At 30.8% G+C, this 16,362-nt stretch overlaps 3 protein-coding genes and 1 long non-coding RNA gene across 4 annotated transcripts; 1 reads left to right on the plus strand and 3 right to left on the minus strand.

The window, feature by feature from the left end:
- Positions 1–770: 770 nt before the first annotated feature.
- On the plus strand, positions 771–3,040 carry AT5G15140 (Galactose mutarotase-like superfamily protein). The gene is made up of 6 exons (NM_121518.4): positions 771–1,376; positions 1,484–1,533; positions 1,649–1,772; positions 1,865–1,972; positions 2,081–2,390; positions 2,481–3,040. The coding sequence occupies exons 1-6, from the start codon at positions 806–808 to the stop codon at positions 2,788–2,790; spliced, it is 1,473 nt and encodes a 490-aa protein (NP_197018.1). The 5' UTR covers positions 771–805; the 3' UTR covers positions 2,791–3,040.
- A 2,778-nt stretch (positions 3,041–5,818) lies between these two features.
- On the minus strand, positions 5,819–8,096 carry HB-3 (homeobox 3). Its single transcript, NM_121519.3, has 3 exons — positions 7,558–8,096; positions 6,961–7,397; positions 5,819–6,406 (listed from the first exon to the last, which is right to left on the minus strand). The coding sequence occupies exons 1-3, from the start codon at positions 7,727–7,729 to the stop codon at positions 6,071–6,073; spliced, it is 945 nt and encodes a 314-aa protein (NP_568309.2). The 5' UTR covers positions 7,730–8,096; the 3' UTR covers positions 5,819–6,070.
- A 1,210-nt stretch (positions 8,097–9,306) lies between these two features.
- On the minus strand, positions 9,307–9,710 carry AT5G02335. Its single transcript, NR_142592.1, has one exon. It is a non-coding gene; the product is annotated as an other RNA (long non-coding RNA).
- Positions 9,711–13,362: 3,652 nt separating this feature from the next.
- On the minus strand, positions 13,363–14,932 carry BNQ2 (BANQUO 2). The gene is made up of 2 exons (NM_121520.4): positions 14,545–14,932; positions 13,363–13,762 (listed from the first exon to the last, which is right to left on the minus strand). The coding sequence occupies exons 1-2, from the start codon at positions 14,671–14,673 to the stop codon at positions 13,607–13,609; spliced, it is 285 nt and encodes a 94-aa protein (NP_197020.1). The 5' UTR covers positions 14,674–14,932; the 3' UTR covers positions 13,363–13,606.
- Between the last annotated feature and the right edge of the window lie 1,430 nt (positions 14,933–16,362).

Genomic DNA, 16,362 nt, shown 5'->3' on the forward strand with positions numbered 1-16,362 from the left:
TTGACCAAAAAATAAAGAAGGAAAATGTGAATATTGTTCTATCATTAGTTTATTCGTCCATGAATTATTTATCTATTCATTTCAAATTTACTATTCATCTAATTAAAGAAATTAGATGGACTTATATTTGATCAAATTCTTTTGAGGTTTCGTCATACACATTTCGGTTTAATCAATCTAAAGATTCTTGTGAATCAAAAAAGATTAGTGCCGCCTTGGATGTATTCATCATATAAATGATTCAATCAAAGGTCTCTCTTTCTCTCTTATGACATGAGTTAATGATGAATCTATTTTCTATCTTTAGATAAGCCATAATTAATTCAGTCCTAGAATCAAGCATGTAAGCAATAGAAAGAATCAAGCATATAAGTAAACTATCACTCTTATCGCTAAACAAAACGGTATAAAAATATATCGTTTGCGATTTGTTAAATACGTCAATAAATTTGAATATTCCATAGTTATAAAGATTTCAATATCTCAATTATAGTCCATTATTAGTTGTAAGATAAAAAAATGGTGTGTTCTTACCAAAAATAAAAAGATAAAAATGGTGTGTTTAAGTTTATCTATTAGAGTTTGGTGATTCATGCAACTTTAGCTGTAAAGATTTTGGGATAAGAAGAAAATTATAAATGGTAAACACAATCCGGTGATATCTCCTAAATTCTCTATGAATCACAAATTCGTCAAAAACTTCCTATTTTGTCTAATTTTATCCAGTAACATTCAACCTATAAATTCTCAACAAGAAATTCATTTGACTCATAATTACTTGTGATTCTTATTTGTCTTCTTCAATATGGCGAGAAGTTCTGTTTTGCTATGTTTAATTCTATTGGTTACGTTAGGAGTTGTGATAAGTGTCACATTTGCCGACAACGTTGAATTGAAATCAAAAGATCTAGAGAGCAGTAAGAAAGATAAGAAGGTTGATCATGATAGTACACACAAAGAGAAGGGAGGTGAAAAGGTAGATGGTGCCGGTTCTGATGATGAAGACAACGATAAAAAAGAAAAAAAGAAAGAGCATGATGTGCAAAAAAAGGATAAACAACATGAAAACAAAGACAAGGATGACGAGAAGAAGCATGTTGATAAGAAGAAGAGCGGTGGTCATGATAAAGATGATGATGATGAAAAGAAGCACAAGGATAAAAAGAAGGATGGACACAATGATGATGATGATAGTGATGATGATACGGATGATGACGATGACGATGATGATGATGATGATGATGATGATGAAGTTGATGGAGATGATAATGAGAAGGAGAAAATTGGGTTATACGAGCTCAAGAAGGGAAATCTAACTGTCAAATTCACAAATTGGGGTGCTTCAATCATATCTCTCCATTTCCCAGACAAAAATGGTTAGTGAACAATCATATTGATTGTTGGCAAAAATACAACTCATACTATATATATCGTATAGACATATAACGAAATTGTATTATTAATGGTTAATACTGATTTTCAGGTAAAATGGACGATATTGTTCTTGGCTATGATAGCGTCAAAACCTACAAGGTATGTAGAAAATTCTTTTTACCGTGTGTGTTATATTTTTAATTTGTACTTTTGAATTATTGCTATGTTTTTGTTATACTAAACTAATAAATTAGTTTTTTTTATCACTATTTAGACCGACAAGGTTTATTTCGGAGCAACCGTTGGCCGAGTAGCAAATAGAATAGGAAAGGGCAAATTCAAGTTGAATGGTAAAGAGTACAAGACAAGTGTCAACGATGGAAAAAACACACTCCATGGTAAATTAATTATGATTGCCATAACATAATTAGATCAATTAGTTATGATTTATGCGAATATATGTAATTGATTTAGATTTTTGTTAAATTAGGTGGCAAGAAAGGGTTTGGGGATGTTGTGTGGGCAGTTGCAAAACACCAGTACGATGGCAAGAAACCACACATTGTCTTCACTCACACAAGTCCTGACGGCGATCAAGGTTCCCTTTCTTTCACTACTTTTTTATTCTACCCAAAACTTTTGAAATGTACTATGATCTAAGGAAGAATCTAACGATTACTAGTCCTCTTTTTTTATATATCAATAGGGTTTCCGGGAGAACTCAGTGTCACGGTGACATATAAACTTGTCAAAGACAATGAATTGAGTGTGGTGATGGAGGCAAAGCCTAAGGATAAAGCAACTCCGGTGAACTTAGCTCATCATAGTTATTGGAATCTTGGTGGTCATAATTCCGGAGATATTTTGTCTGAAGAAATTCAAATCCTCGGCTCGGGTTATACCCCCGTCGACGGTGAGCTCATTCCCACCGGGAAAATCAATCCGGTGAAAGGAACAGCATACGATTTTCTCCAACTCCGTCCTATTAAAGATAATATGAAGGATCTTAAAACAGGGTGAGTGGTAGCACATATATATACTTTGCTAAAATATCAGTTTTAGTATGAACAGTAACCTATATGATTGTTTCATTTTTTATCTTGCAGATATGATATAAATTATTGCTTAGATGGTAAGGCAAAAAAGATGAGAAAAATAGTTGAACTCGTAGATAAGAAATCAGGGAGGAAAATGGAGTTATCCGGAAACCAAGCGGGTTTGCAATTCTATACCGGAGGGATGTTAAAGGATGTCAAAGGGAAGAATGGGGCAGTTTACCAAGCTTTCGGGGGATTATGTTTAGAAACACAAAGTTATCCAGACGCATTGAACCATCCCAAATTTCCTTCACAGATTGTCGAGCCAGGGAAAAAATACAAACACACTATGCTCTTCAAGTTTTCTATTGTTTCATAGATTGTTTTAGATGTTGTTACATGAACACCCTTGGAACCATGTCCAATGTTCATGAACAAGAAACTAAATACATTGTAATATTTTGTAACAATGCTTAAATTATCAAATTATATGAACCTAACGTGAATATTCGATCTGTACGTAATTTATGCATAACTCATAAGTATGCACTATTTTTCTGTAACCATATAACAGTATATGATTATATAGAGGAAAAATTAAGTGCCCTATGAATTTGATTCAAGATCCGAAACCAGTTTGTGTTGCATATAACTCCACTGAAGACGTACCTTAAGGGTTTGATATTTGTATAATTGTATCTAAGAGTAAGAGCCCTACCAACAAGAGTCAAGGTCGACGTACCAATCTCTATATAAGGTGCTCACACCAAGTGTTTTCAAGAATCCTGACGTCCTTTTTTACAAAAATGCAAAGCATCTTCGGATTTTTTTTCGGTATAATACAAAGCATATTTTCGAATAGTTTACTCATTGGTTCATCAAACAAATACCTTTCGGGCATATGTTGAGATGGTGTCGCTCGTGGACATAGACTTTCTCGGCTCTGCTTTTGTTAATTATTTCAGTAAATCCAAATGTGATTAAAATAAAATACTAAAAATAACTAAAATCCTGAAGCTATTTGGGAGTTAGATCTTTTGAACGAACTCGAAGTAATTTAGAAGAATGAGTTTTTTTGCACCAACTGTAACGGTCTAAAAGAGATACTTCGTATGTAATCTGTCGCTTAAGAATAGTTCATCGTCCATCAATTTTTACATTTAAAAGAAAACTTATGTATTCAGTTAGACAATATTCTTATTATAAGGCACAAGCAAAGGTATTTATCAATGTCCTCTACAACAACTTACGCAAAAAAAAAATCCGCACATCCTCTCATTATATTTTTCTTTAGAGAATTACTATTAGTTAATATTATTTCAAACTATGTGGGTAATCTGGGGATGTTTGAATTGTTCAAAAGTTTGGTCATAAAAATGTGGGAATGAAGAAATATTATTACTTTTTTCGGATTTTTAAGATCAAATTAATTTATTTAATGCGATTATATATGGCGGGTCAATCTATTCGACGTATTCGTTATGACGGTGTTTGTTAAATCAAATGTAGAAAAGTAGAAAACAGAACATTTTAGGAGTTGACCTATCCATTATCCATCAACTTAAACATGTGCACTTCACCAAAATTCTTATACAACCATATAAAATATACGAGAGACCCAAGATCTCACATGCCATTATCTATTTATCTAGCTATATATTCCATAAACTACGTATGTAAGTACGCACACGTATTGAGTGATGTCCGAATAGATTAGTGGAGTTGACATTTAGTTTTGCGATCTGACCATAAATTTTAGGTTTTACAGTAACTTTCTTTCACCCTATACAACAATTCGTTTCACTTTACTTGGTAAACTGAAACTTTTTGATTTTGTGATCTATTTATTTATTTATATTTTCTAATAAAGGGTCTTCGTTTTATTTTCTACATAAAGTTTAGGTTTAGTGATTTATATCACAATAAATTTAAGAAAAACCATTGCCTAACAACTAACCACCTCATAATTTTAGATTTGTTTTTGCCAAACATTCAAAATCGCAAGTAGTTTTTGTGGAAGTGAAGTGGTGGCAGTGAGGTCACATGGAGAGCCCACAAAGAAGCAAAATATTTGGTACTACCTTTGTTTTCTTGTGTTTTAACAAAAATAAATAATATATTCATCTAAAGAGAGAGAGTTTCTATTAATACTTGTATTCAAAAGCATCCAAAAATCCGAAAAGCTAGCTAGATGAGTGAACGATTCTCCGAAACACTGTTTCACTTCTGTTCTCTTTTTGGACTTTTCTTCTTCGTCTTTGGAATGTGTGCTTCCAATAATCATCCTCAGTTAGTTACCACTATCATTATTATCTAAAATTGTTAATAAAAACTTCCATACCGTAGTTGGTTACTGTAAATACCTTAAATGAAAACGAAAGAAAAAACCTTTTATGTACTTTGAGTTTCGGTTCAATTTTTTTTTATTTTTTTTTAAAGGAAGTTTAATCAATTCATGAAAAGTACAGCAGTACTCTCACCATTGTGCATGATTGAATGAAAAGTAAATAGTACTTAAATGGATTTGAACAACAGATTTATATATGAGACTGACTACGTGACATGCACATTAGTTCATCAAAATTTATTGTGATATATTATAATTATGTATGAATTTGTTCTTTCGATTTTGTAATTTACAAGAACAATAAGAAAGGAAAGAACATATAAAAAATAGCAAAGAAAAATATTATAACCAAACAATTATTAAGATCAAGCAAAGTTTCTTTAATTTGTGATAAAAAAAAATTAAAGTTCAAACTACAAAAATTTAAGGTATAACAAAAATGAAGATTTAGAATAATATAAAAGTTGAATTAGTTTTGGTGGTTGATGTCTTAGTTAAAATCACGGTAACTATATACAAAAAATATTATCTTATATATCTGATTAAAAAATATCACACACGAGAACGCGATTTTATAAATTAAAAGCTAGATGGAAAAATGTCAGATGTAAGATATATTTCATAACTCTTTATTCAAAAAAGAAAATATTTCATCGGTCATGTTGTGTCAATGGCAGAGCTGGAATCCCACTCGAACGCACATGCATCTGAAATTTCTCTCATATAGTCATATGTTTTTGTTATTTTCTTTTTATCTTTCTGTTCCAACCTAGCAAAATATTTAAAATTAATATTTATTTATATGTATGTGCTGTTAACTTGTTATACTTTTAGAAGAAGAAAAAACGAAAAAATCATTTTGACTAATTCACTTCAGAAATATATTTGCTTATAAAGCTTTAATCGAAAGTAAATATTTATTTGCAAAAGCAGTGAATAAAAATGATTTTATGCATCTAATAAGAAGCGCGGTAGTTAAAAAAAAAATCGTCATTATACTGACGAAAATATTTCGTAGTATGTTTTAGTGCACTGTTTTGTTATGTACGGATATAAAGTTGATATGAAAGAAAAATTTATTCATTCAATACAAGTAACAAGAAAATATCATACTACAAATTTGTTGAGTATCCCCTATACACCAATTCTCTACAAACCCAAAGGAGAGAAAAAAAAAACATAATAACCCAATTTAATTAATTTTAAACGTGCCAAATAATTTGAAAATACTTATTAAAAAAATCTACGAAATTTTCTTTTGATGATAATAATGATATCAAGATGAGTATGATGTTGTTCTTAGACAATATGATCAATTGAACTGATGATGATTGTGATGTTGTTGCTGCTGGTCAGGCCATGCCCAATAACTAGCCGACGTCGTTTCATCAATACCATTGAACATATTGCAAAACCCTTGATCTTGATCTTGAACAATCTGATGATCAATATGGGTAGAGGTCGTGGTCGCGGTCGCGGATCGGATCGAAGAAGGGAAAAGATCTTTGATCATGCTCACATGATTAGCGTCTGAACTATTATTGTTATGATTATTTTCTGTGCTTCCATTGTTGCTCCATGAAGCTTCTGCGAATTCTCTCTTGATCTTTGCTGATTCTTTACGGTCGTGTTTCTTCAATGCCACTAACTGTTTTATGTAGCAATATTATCACACGTTAGTGGAGAGATTTATTCACATATAAATTTATTAATTTGTTAAATAACATAAATTATCGTAATGTCAACTCCACGAGCACATGGGAAGTTTACTAATTTAAAATGTAAGAATCTTTATTTGAAAATAGAAAAGAATTTATAATTAATGTCTTTTGACAAACATCTTTGCGTTGGATCAAGAGCCTATCATTAATCTAATTGCAAATGATATCATACTATATACTATATCTTAAAGCTATTCTAAGATCTCACACTACGTGTTAATCCATGAAGGTTTTCCTTTTGTATATGCTTGATTAATGATAATAATAATTCATTAGCTATAATTCTACGAGCTATATATCAATACACATTATTTTTTCATCGTATAGACCACGAAGAATTCGTACATATAATATTCATATTAATTAGTGATTTGTAAAAACATTTCTTATCAATCTAATCGAAAATCGTTTCGATAAGATTAGCGCTTAAAAACTAACGCGATGTTCAACGATTAGTAGAATTTGTGTGTATATTATATACCTCAGCATGTAGTTTCTTGTTGTGGGCAAGAAGAGAATCATTGTCCGATTTCAAAACATCGAACTGTTTTTTGAGAGAATCATAGTCTCTCTCGAGCTGCTTTGTCTTCCACCTAGCTCTCCTGTTCTGAAACCATATTGCAATCTGCCTAGGCTGCAATCCTAAAGCCTTAGCAAGCTGCATCTTCCTCTCTGGCTCCAGCTTGTTCCCTAGCTCGAAGCTCTTCTCTAATGCCCTAACTTGCTCTAAATTCAGCCTCTTCTTCTTCTCTCCTAACATCATATGTGACCCATCGTCTGATAGGTTGTCTTCCTCGCCTACCTGGTCTTGATCATTCATGTTGTTCGTTGTTGTCGGGCTTTTTTGAGTTAGATGATGATGATCTGATACTCCCGTGAACGACATTGATCTGTTCATCATGTAGTTTCCTCCTCCTCCTACACCAAAACAAAGACAACAAAAATTACCAATTATTGCTTCTTTTGGTAACTTGGGATTTCAAGGTAATAACGCAGTGAATTCCAAAGTGACCAAACATCAAACGGAAAATTGATAAATTTGTAATCAAATTTTGGTAAGAGGGAGAGAGGTACTTACCATAGAAGAGATGAGGAGGACAAGAGGGGAGAGAGGTTGGGGAAGGTAAGTGATGAGCATTGTCTTCATGGAGTTGCTGAAACATGAAGCCATGTTGAGGAAAGGCCATCTCCAATCTCAGTCCTTCTTGATTATTATTGATATTGTTCCTTTCCTCCTCATACATATACATATATATAATTAATATGTATGTATACACACCCTCAAAGCCCACAAATGATCAACTCTTATTATGAATTCTGAGCAGATCAACTTTCGTAGCTTAGATCAAGAACTTGTTTAGATATCAATATCACAAGATCGTTGAAGTTTTCTGAAGGAAAATTAGTGAGAAGAGAAGAAGAAGGAGAAGAAGGAAGAGATCAGTTCATGGGAGGTTTGTATAGGACCCACCCTTTATACCATTTAAGCTTTTAGGGCATATGCTGATTTTTCTTTTGATTCAATTTGTATAGGACACTTGGGAAATTAAAATTGAAATTAAATAGCACATGGATTATGGATACGTACATACATTTTCCACTTCATTTACATATCTGTTTAATCTTATGCTACTAATAGACAGCTTAGCTTATACAAATATATACAATTATAAACCAACTAATACAACTGATTTAACATTCTTCAATTACATTAATTCTTTTGTTTCACACAATCATTATCCTAATATTCACACTTAGATCTCGCGATTCAACCATATATCATCTTCTACGATATGATATAAAGATTAGTTCGAAAAATCTAGTTTAAAATTTTGAGATCAAGGAGAAACTTTTAAAACTCTGTTCTAAAGTTTTAGATCTACCCTCAATCCTCGAATATAGGCGCAGCATTAGGGGATTTATCATCAATGCTAGTAGTGTTGGAACGGGTACGCTCGAATAAATTAATTTGTTATGGATTTTTCTTAACATCAATGTATAGGGCATGAAATCATGAATTTTAATTTTTCAGGTGTAATCAATTATTGATTAAATTATATTCCTAATATATGTAACTGTAGTAGTTTGTACGTATAAGGTTTGCTAGAGCATATAGCGATCACCGATTATATATTATTGAATTTTCCAATTTTATCATAATCGTTTTACGTACTATCGAGTACATATATTACTTTCTTAAAAGGATTAAATTTTCCTTATAAGCGTTGAATACTATATGTAAAACCACACTCATTGGTTTTTTGAAGAACATTCCACAGTACAACTTAAAACGCATGTGTGTTCTTCTCGCCAGGTAAATGCGTTCACACTATGCACCGACCTAAGTATTTCTTACATAACCAAACTTATGTCTTTTATTATTTAGATTCAAGGTAATAAGTGATAACTATATTTTTTTGTTAAAGAATAAGTGATAACTGTGTCAAAGAAGAAAAACATAACACCTTTTATAACTTAAAAGTGAGTACCAACATTCTATAAGTTTAGTGTTATGCTACGAGTTTGGGGTCAAAATATCAATTATCTTTTACGTTCTAGACTTGGCCTAAATATTTTTTTTAATAAATCTCTTTCTCTAACTCATAAATTTAAGAATGCTCATTCCAAATTTCGGCAAATTTATTCGATTTTAAAAAAACCATTCAAAGCAATATAAATTGTAAACAAAATTTCTATGATATCAAGACATTATATATTGTGATAAATAGATATTGATTGGCAACATGATGATTGAGATGCTCTTTCTTTCACTCTACTGAAATTTGTTGGAAAGAGTTTTTATGAGTATCCAAGGTAGATGTGAAAGATAGAGAGACCCACCACTTGTGTTTCCCAATTGTCATATCTATGTGGTGGCTTTCGCAGTATCAAACATATAGACATACATTTTTTACATTTGTTAGTATATGGTATCATAAATAATATATAGTATTTGAATACAAATAAAAGAAATGGGACCTACAATATTAGTGCCACAGACCTGTCCTACAACAAGGTCTTTCACATGCTTGTATTGGGAAGATTTGAAAGAGTATTAACACCTATCTATCTATCCCCTTTGGCAATATGCTTTTCTTGCAGAAAATAATTGAAATGTCTTTTTAAAAAACATTACAATTTATATATAAAGAAAAGAGAAATATTTGATCTGAATTAAGCTTCTCCAACTAGCTCCACTGCTCCCATGTGCTCTGCTTCCTCTCCTTCTCTCTGCCTCTTTCTTGGGATACTTCAACTCTCCACTCTTTATTTTTTAAAAAATATTTTTTGTTTGATACTTTTCTTTTCTTGTATGTTATATATTGACCCAGTCATATATTAATGTATTTTTTAGGTAAATTACCCGTAGTTGTTATTAAACATCAATCAAAGTCTCTTATCTTTTATTAACCGGAGCTAAAGCAATGGTTCCTTTGTTCACAATTATTATCATGCGGCAAGCAAAATATCTAGAACTAGATTATCTAGGGCACGTTTGAGCGGGTATCTTGATAAAGTAATCAAGTGAATTATGTTACTTCATATGCACCACAATTTTGCTAGAGTTTGAATCGTACAATCACCTTTACTTACAAAGCACAATGTCTTTGTTGCATACCAAACCATTACCTACAAATGTGTAAATTTATTGCGTTCAACAATCATCCCCTTTTGAGATGTGGTGTTAAGTTTCATGGGCCTATATAAAAGTTTTGTTGTCTCTTTAGTGCTGCTCTCCACAGTGTCGCGCGCGTGAAGAATACATTCTAATGATGCTCGCGTTAAGTATTTCCTTGTAATAGTTTTGAAATCACGTGTGTTGAGCCTATGGGCCTAATTATTTGGGCCTTTAAAAGACCACATAAATTTTTTCAGAAACTACGGCTCCGGTTCGCAGCCCCATCAGAACGTAGTAGCCATGAAAATATATTTTCAAAATATCGAGAAGAAGAACGTGAGATACATAAGCAAGTATATTTTTCCTTACATCGATTTTTCACATCGGAAATCAAACCTAACTTCTTCTAAAAGTGAACTATTGAAACTTTTTTTTTTGGGTTAATATATGCATTAGTTGTTCTTTTTTCCAATATATTTTTTTTGGTTAATATATGCATTAGTTGTTCTTTTTTCCAATATATTTCTCCAACAAAAAGGTTCTTACTTCTTAGAAATGCCTACAATAATTAGCTAAACCTTTTATCAAAGTAAAATAAAATAACTAACCTGTTTATCGAAATTAAATTGTGGGTATTAATTAGTATATGTAAACAAATTGGGTTTGAAAAGTCAAAGAATGCGGAAAATGTGGGAAAGGACAGAGAGGTACTTACTACATTGTCATTGACTGGCCTTTTTTGACAATACCGTTAAACAGTGATAACGACTTTAACCGTGAATGTAATTCTTCTGTTCATCCTCTTTCTCTTTCTTTTTTTTTTTCATTAATACTTTTTACTTTTGTGTTTTTGATATTATTTATATTCTCTTTTATCAAGACGAGAAACACAAAAAAAGGAAACAAATGAGAAATTTAGATGTTTCCTTTGTCCAACGGTGTGAACAATTATGTCGGTAGTTATAACAAAATTGTAGGGTAGAGCAACATTCACTATTTTATGACCCATCAATTACATTTTTTTTAAAAAATTTTATAGCCGATATTTTATTTTTCTTTCGAATTCCACATTATATTAGTATATATATTCTATAATTTTGTTTTCATGTCTTTCTATACTGTCTTCTTCTAATATTCAAATTTTGCAGTCGCTATTATAACTTAAATATGTGTCACCATCTATATTCAAATTCGACATAATACATATTATTGATAAAAAATGATGTAAAAATTGTGATGGTTCACAGTTGCTACTTGCTAGTAAGAAATATCTTCTATACCCTAAAATATTCATAATATTTAGAAATAGATTAGAAAATATTTAGTGTATTTGCATAACTACTAACAAAACTTCAGTTTGAGTAGAAAAATAATAATCTAAAACATCAATTCAGTTTAGCGTATATGGATAACATATAGTAATTAAAATATCATAACTGTAACTAAAATATTGCAATATATATACCCTAAATAATATAGGTATCCAATTTAATGTAGGTTTCAGTTGAAAGGGACCATATATGGATCCCTACTTAGTACTTACCACCAACTTTACTGTGGGAATTTATAATTTTGATGCGAATAAGAGTGCCACTCTATAAAATAACAATTACTAGTAAACTATATATATTCACAGCCTTTTACATGCATATGTACCAAACATAATATAACTATCTAGTAGTTAATACATACAAATAAAGAGAAATCGATAGTGGTCGTTGTGAACAATATATAGAAACCCATTCTAGGTTTAGTTAGTTCAGTTATTGGTTGGAAATACTGTTACATTTTTATTCGAGTACATTTGCTAACGACAAAAAAAACACAAAAACAAAAATCATCATGCTATATATATGACCAGTGGTTAGTGCCCTGAAGTTTAGGTCGAAAATTCAAATCTTTTCAGATCATGGAAATGGAAATTTATGTCCTCTAAATAAAACTACACTATAGCAAATTACTTAATCAATTAGGGTCTTACGCGCGTAACCAAAAAAGTCAAAGGTTTTATGTTAAAAAGTCCACATTTACTAAAATTTCCTAGCCAAAAAATTCACGTTAGTTGTTATTATAAGCTAAAAACTATTATATCCATTCTCAACGACTCAACCGATTTAACTACTTTACCGTTGCATCCTGTAAATGTATATTTTAGTGGTTTATTATAAACAACTTATTTATATAAATATTTAAATACAAAAAAAAATAAAAAAATTGGACAGTGTATCTATGGAAGAGAGAAGTCCACAAATTCTTAAAACAACCGGTAAGTAACAAATCATGAAAGATCTCCATGACTCCATATTAAAAAAAAAAAAAAGGTCACATCCCTGTCTCATATTTATATATATATATTTGTATAAAATGTGAGAAGTTAACTTAAGTACTACGCTAATTTATGCAAAATTTGTGGCTCATGATCCCAGTTCTCCGACAAATATAAGTATTAACGTCATCTATATTTCACATCTGCTAACAAAAGACGACAAACTCCTTTTTAGAATGTGATTTAATTTATGGTGAACTTTGTACTAATTATATATACTTCTTTTTTTTGTTGCCAAAAATCGTGTTACTTTATTGTGTCCTTCTTGCAACATTAATAAGCAAGATTCGTGTGATATATCAGCCGAAGAGTTTTCTAAAAACTGCTCACTCATCTTACTTTTCATCGCGGGGTTCATACATTTTGACTGTAAATACTTACACTAACTAGATTGTATGATACGCATGTTTAAACTTCATATACCTGTTTTCTAAACCTTCAAATATTTTAGGGAATTTTATACAGATATATATATATATATATATGTAAAATTATTGTAGGTAATTAAATACTAAATTTTATAGCAAACTAGTGTAAATGTTATCTTTATTATCAAATATAATGCACGATGGGTCTGTTTTCAAAAACATTTGTTGGATTTTTTATTTTTTTTAATATGTGAGAAGCTAATAAATATAGATTTTGTTTCATTCTGTAGTTTGTAATTTGTAACAATGTATAGTGGTATAATGGTTGAGATATTATTTTTTATGTGAGTCTGGTAGGTTTGAGTCATCCTATTACGTTTTCATGCAAAATTGATAATCATGTACGCTTTAAATGATAGTATTAATCAACTTTTCTATCTATTTCGAAGATAAGTCTAAATTAACTTTGAAATTAATTAACCTCTTGGGTGCCATATATACTTATATAGTATATCCATTTGTATAACGCATTAACACACATACAAATGGACACACTTACAATATAATATAAAAGGATTTAAATTAAATAATTACTCGAAATCTTATTTATTATAATTTTTAAGCTTAATGGAATTGCATGCATGACGTTAAACCAAAAAAGGGTCAAAATATGAACCCTAACTAGATAGGATTGTAAATAATATATAAGAAACATAAAATAGATATATAATTATGCAACACCCTGATGGATCAACCTCCCAACGAGATTTTAAGCTTATATATATAAAGCACAACTAATCAATTTATATCTTAATTATCCATTAATCAAGCTCCTAATAACTGCGGCTTGTGGGCTATTAGGATCAATGGATTCCAGAAGCTGAGTCAATCGATCACTGAGGTCATCGGCTTCCTTGTTCAAGTTTCTTATGTAGTTGCAAGTCTCTTGTAACACTTTCGACGCTGATACCTACAAACAATTTTCACAATTGTACATTTTATAGTAAGGATTCAATATAAATATTCAAACAAGTCTTAGCTTGCTTTAACAACAACAGAAACAAGTCTTAGCTTGAAGTTATGATGCGTGTTAATAATGTAAGAAAATATATTGACGCTAGTTGCTTGACATACTACACTATGCATAGGTTAAAAGTTAAACCTAAAGCTTAAGATAAAATGCCCATACTTTATCAAAAAAATAAAAATGCTCATAACTTAACCAACACATTGTTTTGAAATTGAGAACAAATCTGATTGGTTGTGTGTACTATAAGAAAACGATGCTTCCATTTATAGAAACCAGCTTTTTCTTATTTTTCTAGAGTTCGTACTTTTCTTGTTATATAGAAACTAAGAAAACCAAATATAAAAATTAGTCGGTGCTGTACATAAATGTATTGAATTGATGGTCCGTGAAGCAATATAGTCGTCTCACATTCAATGTAGTTAATCAATAATAAAAGTAAAATTAACTAGAAGCTTAATGCTGAAGTTAGGGAAAATATGTTCCCCTCTCCTCAAAGTCCGGTTAATGGTCAAAAGTAATTTTAGAAACTTCAAAATGCAGTCTCCCACACGTACTTCTATGACTATAATGCACTATTCTAACATGTTGTATACTTGTATATGCGTGATTCTCTATTAAACATAATAGCTAACCCTAAATAAATATCATCAAAGTAAAACTTATGTGACTATGCCAAAACCTTGGTACATAGAAGAAACACAGTAACTTTTGAAAAGATTTACCGTGTTGGAACGACGGTTCTGGCGAATCTCCGGAATGGACTGTCGGAGCTTTGAGATGAGATCAGTGATCTGGTCATCGCTAATTCTTGATGATGAGCTTGCTTGTCTCGACCTTCTGCTAGAAGACATGTTTGATTTGAAAAAATATTCTTATATATATGTGAATCCAAGAAAAGGCTTTCTTCTCTTGATGGCTTTGTTTGTGCTTGTCGAAAGAAAGGGAGAAGAAAGAAGGAGAAGAAATGGTGTTATATAGAGAGCTAGGACCACTTCTAGATAGAGAGAGAGAGAGAGAGCGAGAGTAATACAAATAATCTTAAATAGGGGTGTTGGATATGCCGATGACAAGTGCACAAGAGAGAACAGTGGTTTAGAATTGGAGTCTTGGATACATGACACGTGAATTTACAAATTTATCAGATCGTGATGTATATATGTGTCTAATATTACTATTATTTGATGATTAATTTAAAGTTGATTTATAAAAAACTAGAGAAAAAGATACATAAGACAAAAAAAAAGTCTGTCTAACTTTTATCTATTTACTTTAAAAAAAGACAGCATATTTATCAACAATAAATACACCGAAGATAGATATATATCTTCTATTTTCTTATATTCAGAAAAAAAAAAACCATCTTCTTCTCTTTTGAAAATTACATTAATCCAAAGTCTCCAACAAAATCTTGCTTTTCCTAAAAAGTTTCAAAAACTTTAGTAGAACTTAGTATCTATTACTGGAAATCTTTTTGCAATAATTTGTATTATGTACATTTAAAATCTTCTTATTATATTATTATATGAGTATTATAAGTATTGTCGATATTATAATGCTATTATATTTTTAATATTGTAGTATTTCAATGATGTAAATCTTTTCAAAGATTTATTTTTTGTTAATTAGTAACATTATAATATCTGTTATTTTTCGTCAATTAGGAATTCGCAAATGAATATCTAGATTGACAGAAAATACCAAACAATACTTTCACTTGGATACATTGATAATTTATCTCAAAACTTATAATTATTCTAGTCATTAAAATCTTTATATATATTGAGGTGAGACTTTGTGATAATCAGCTATAGTAGTTACAGTTCCTTAATAGCATGTCCTAGCTTTGCTTGAGCCTTGAGGTACGGTGAGAGTTTGTGAGAATGTATCATTATTTTTTAAGACCAAACGACAACTATCCAAAAGCTCGACTAATATGTCTTGTTAGATATGCTATGATCAAAGAGAAACTAATTTTTCAAGTGGGAAACGATTCTGATTTCAAGTACTGAAACAATGCAACATTAAAATATCACCACTCTATTTATCTTATTATACAAGCTAGTGTAAAGCTTGTCTATATACTCAAGATATACCTATATGAGTATATCATTATTTTATGATCGTTGTGATGCGTAAAACCAAGAAGATTTTGTGGTTCAGTTATATAGATACGGGTAAACAAAAACAATGGACTTAGGTCAATTTGAGGGAACGTACGGTATCTATCCTAGCCAATAGGGAGGGGCTAGTCTTACACTTTTAGTCCAAGCTCGATCACGTGTACCTCAATTGATAGTGTATATGCTTACGATATTTATTTATATGTAATGCCTAAGTGGAATTTCATCAATTGTCGAACCCAATATCTTTGAGCACTTGTTCTAAAAAACTTAGACAGGTGATTTCCAACTAACATTCGTCAATATGTAATTTTGTACAAATACTTTAATTTTAATTGTATCAGTGAGTTTCAATTTTTATTTAGGATTTATATAAATACTACATGGTAATGTTGTTTTGGTCATAAATAACAACAAACC

The sequence above is a fragment of the Arabidopsis thaliana genome, chromosome 5 (assembly GCF_000001735.4).
Source record: "Arabidopsis thaliana chromosome 5, partial sequence".
Classification (NCBI taxonomy): domain Eukaryota; kingdom Viridiplantae; phylum Streptophyta; class Magnoliopsida; order Brassicales; family Brassicaceae; genus Arabidopsis; species Arabidopsis thaliana.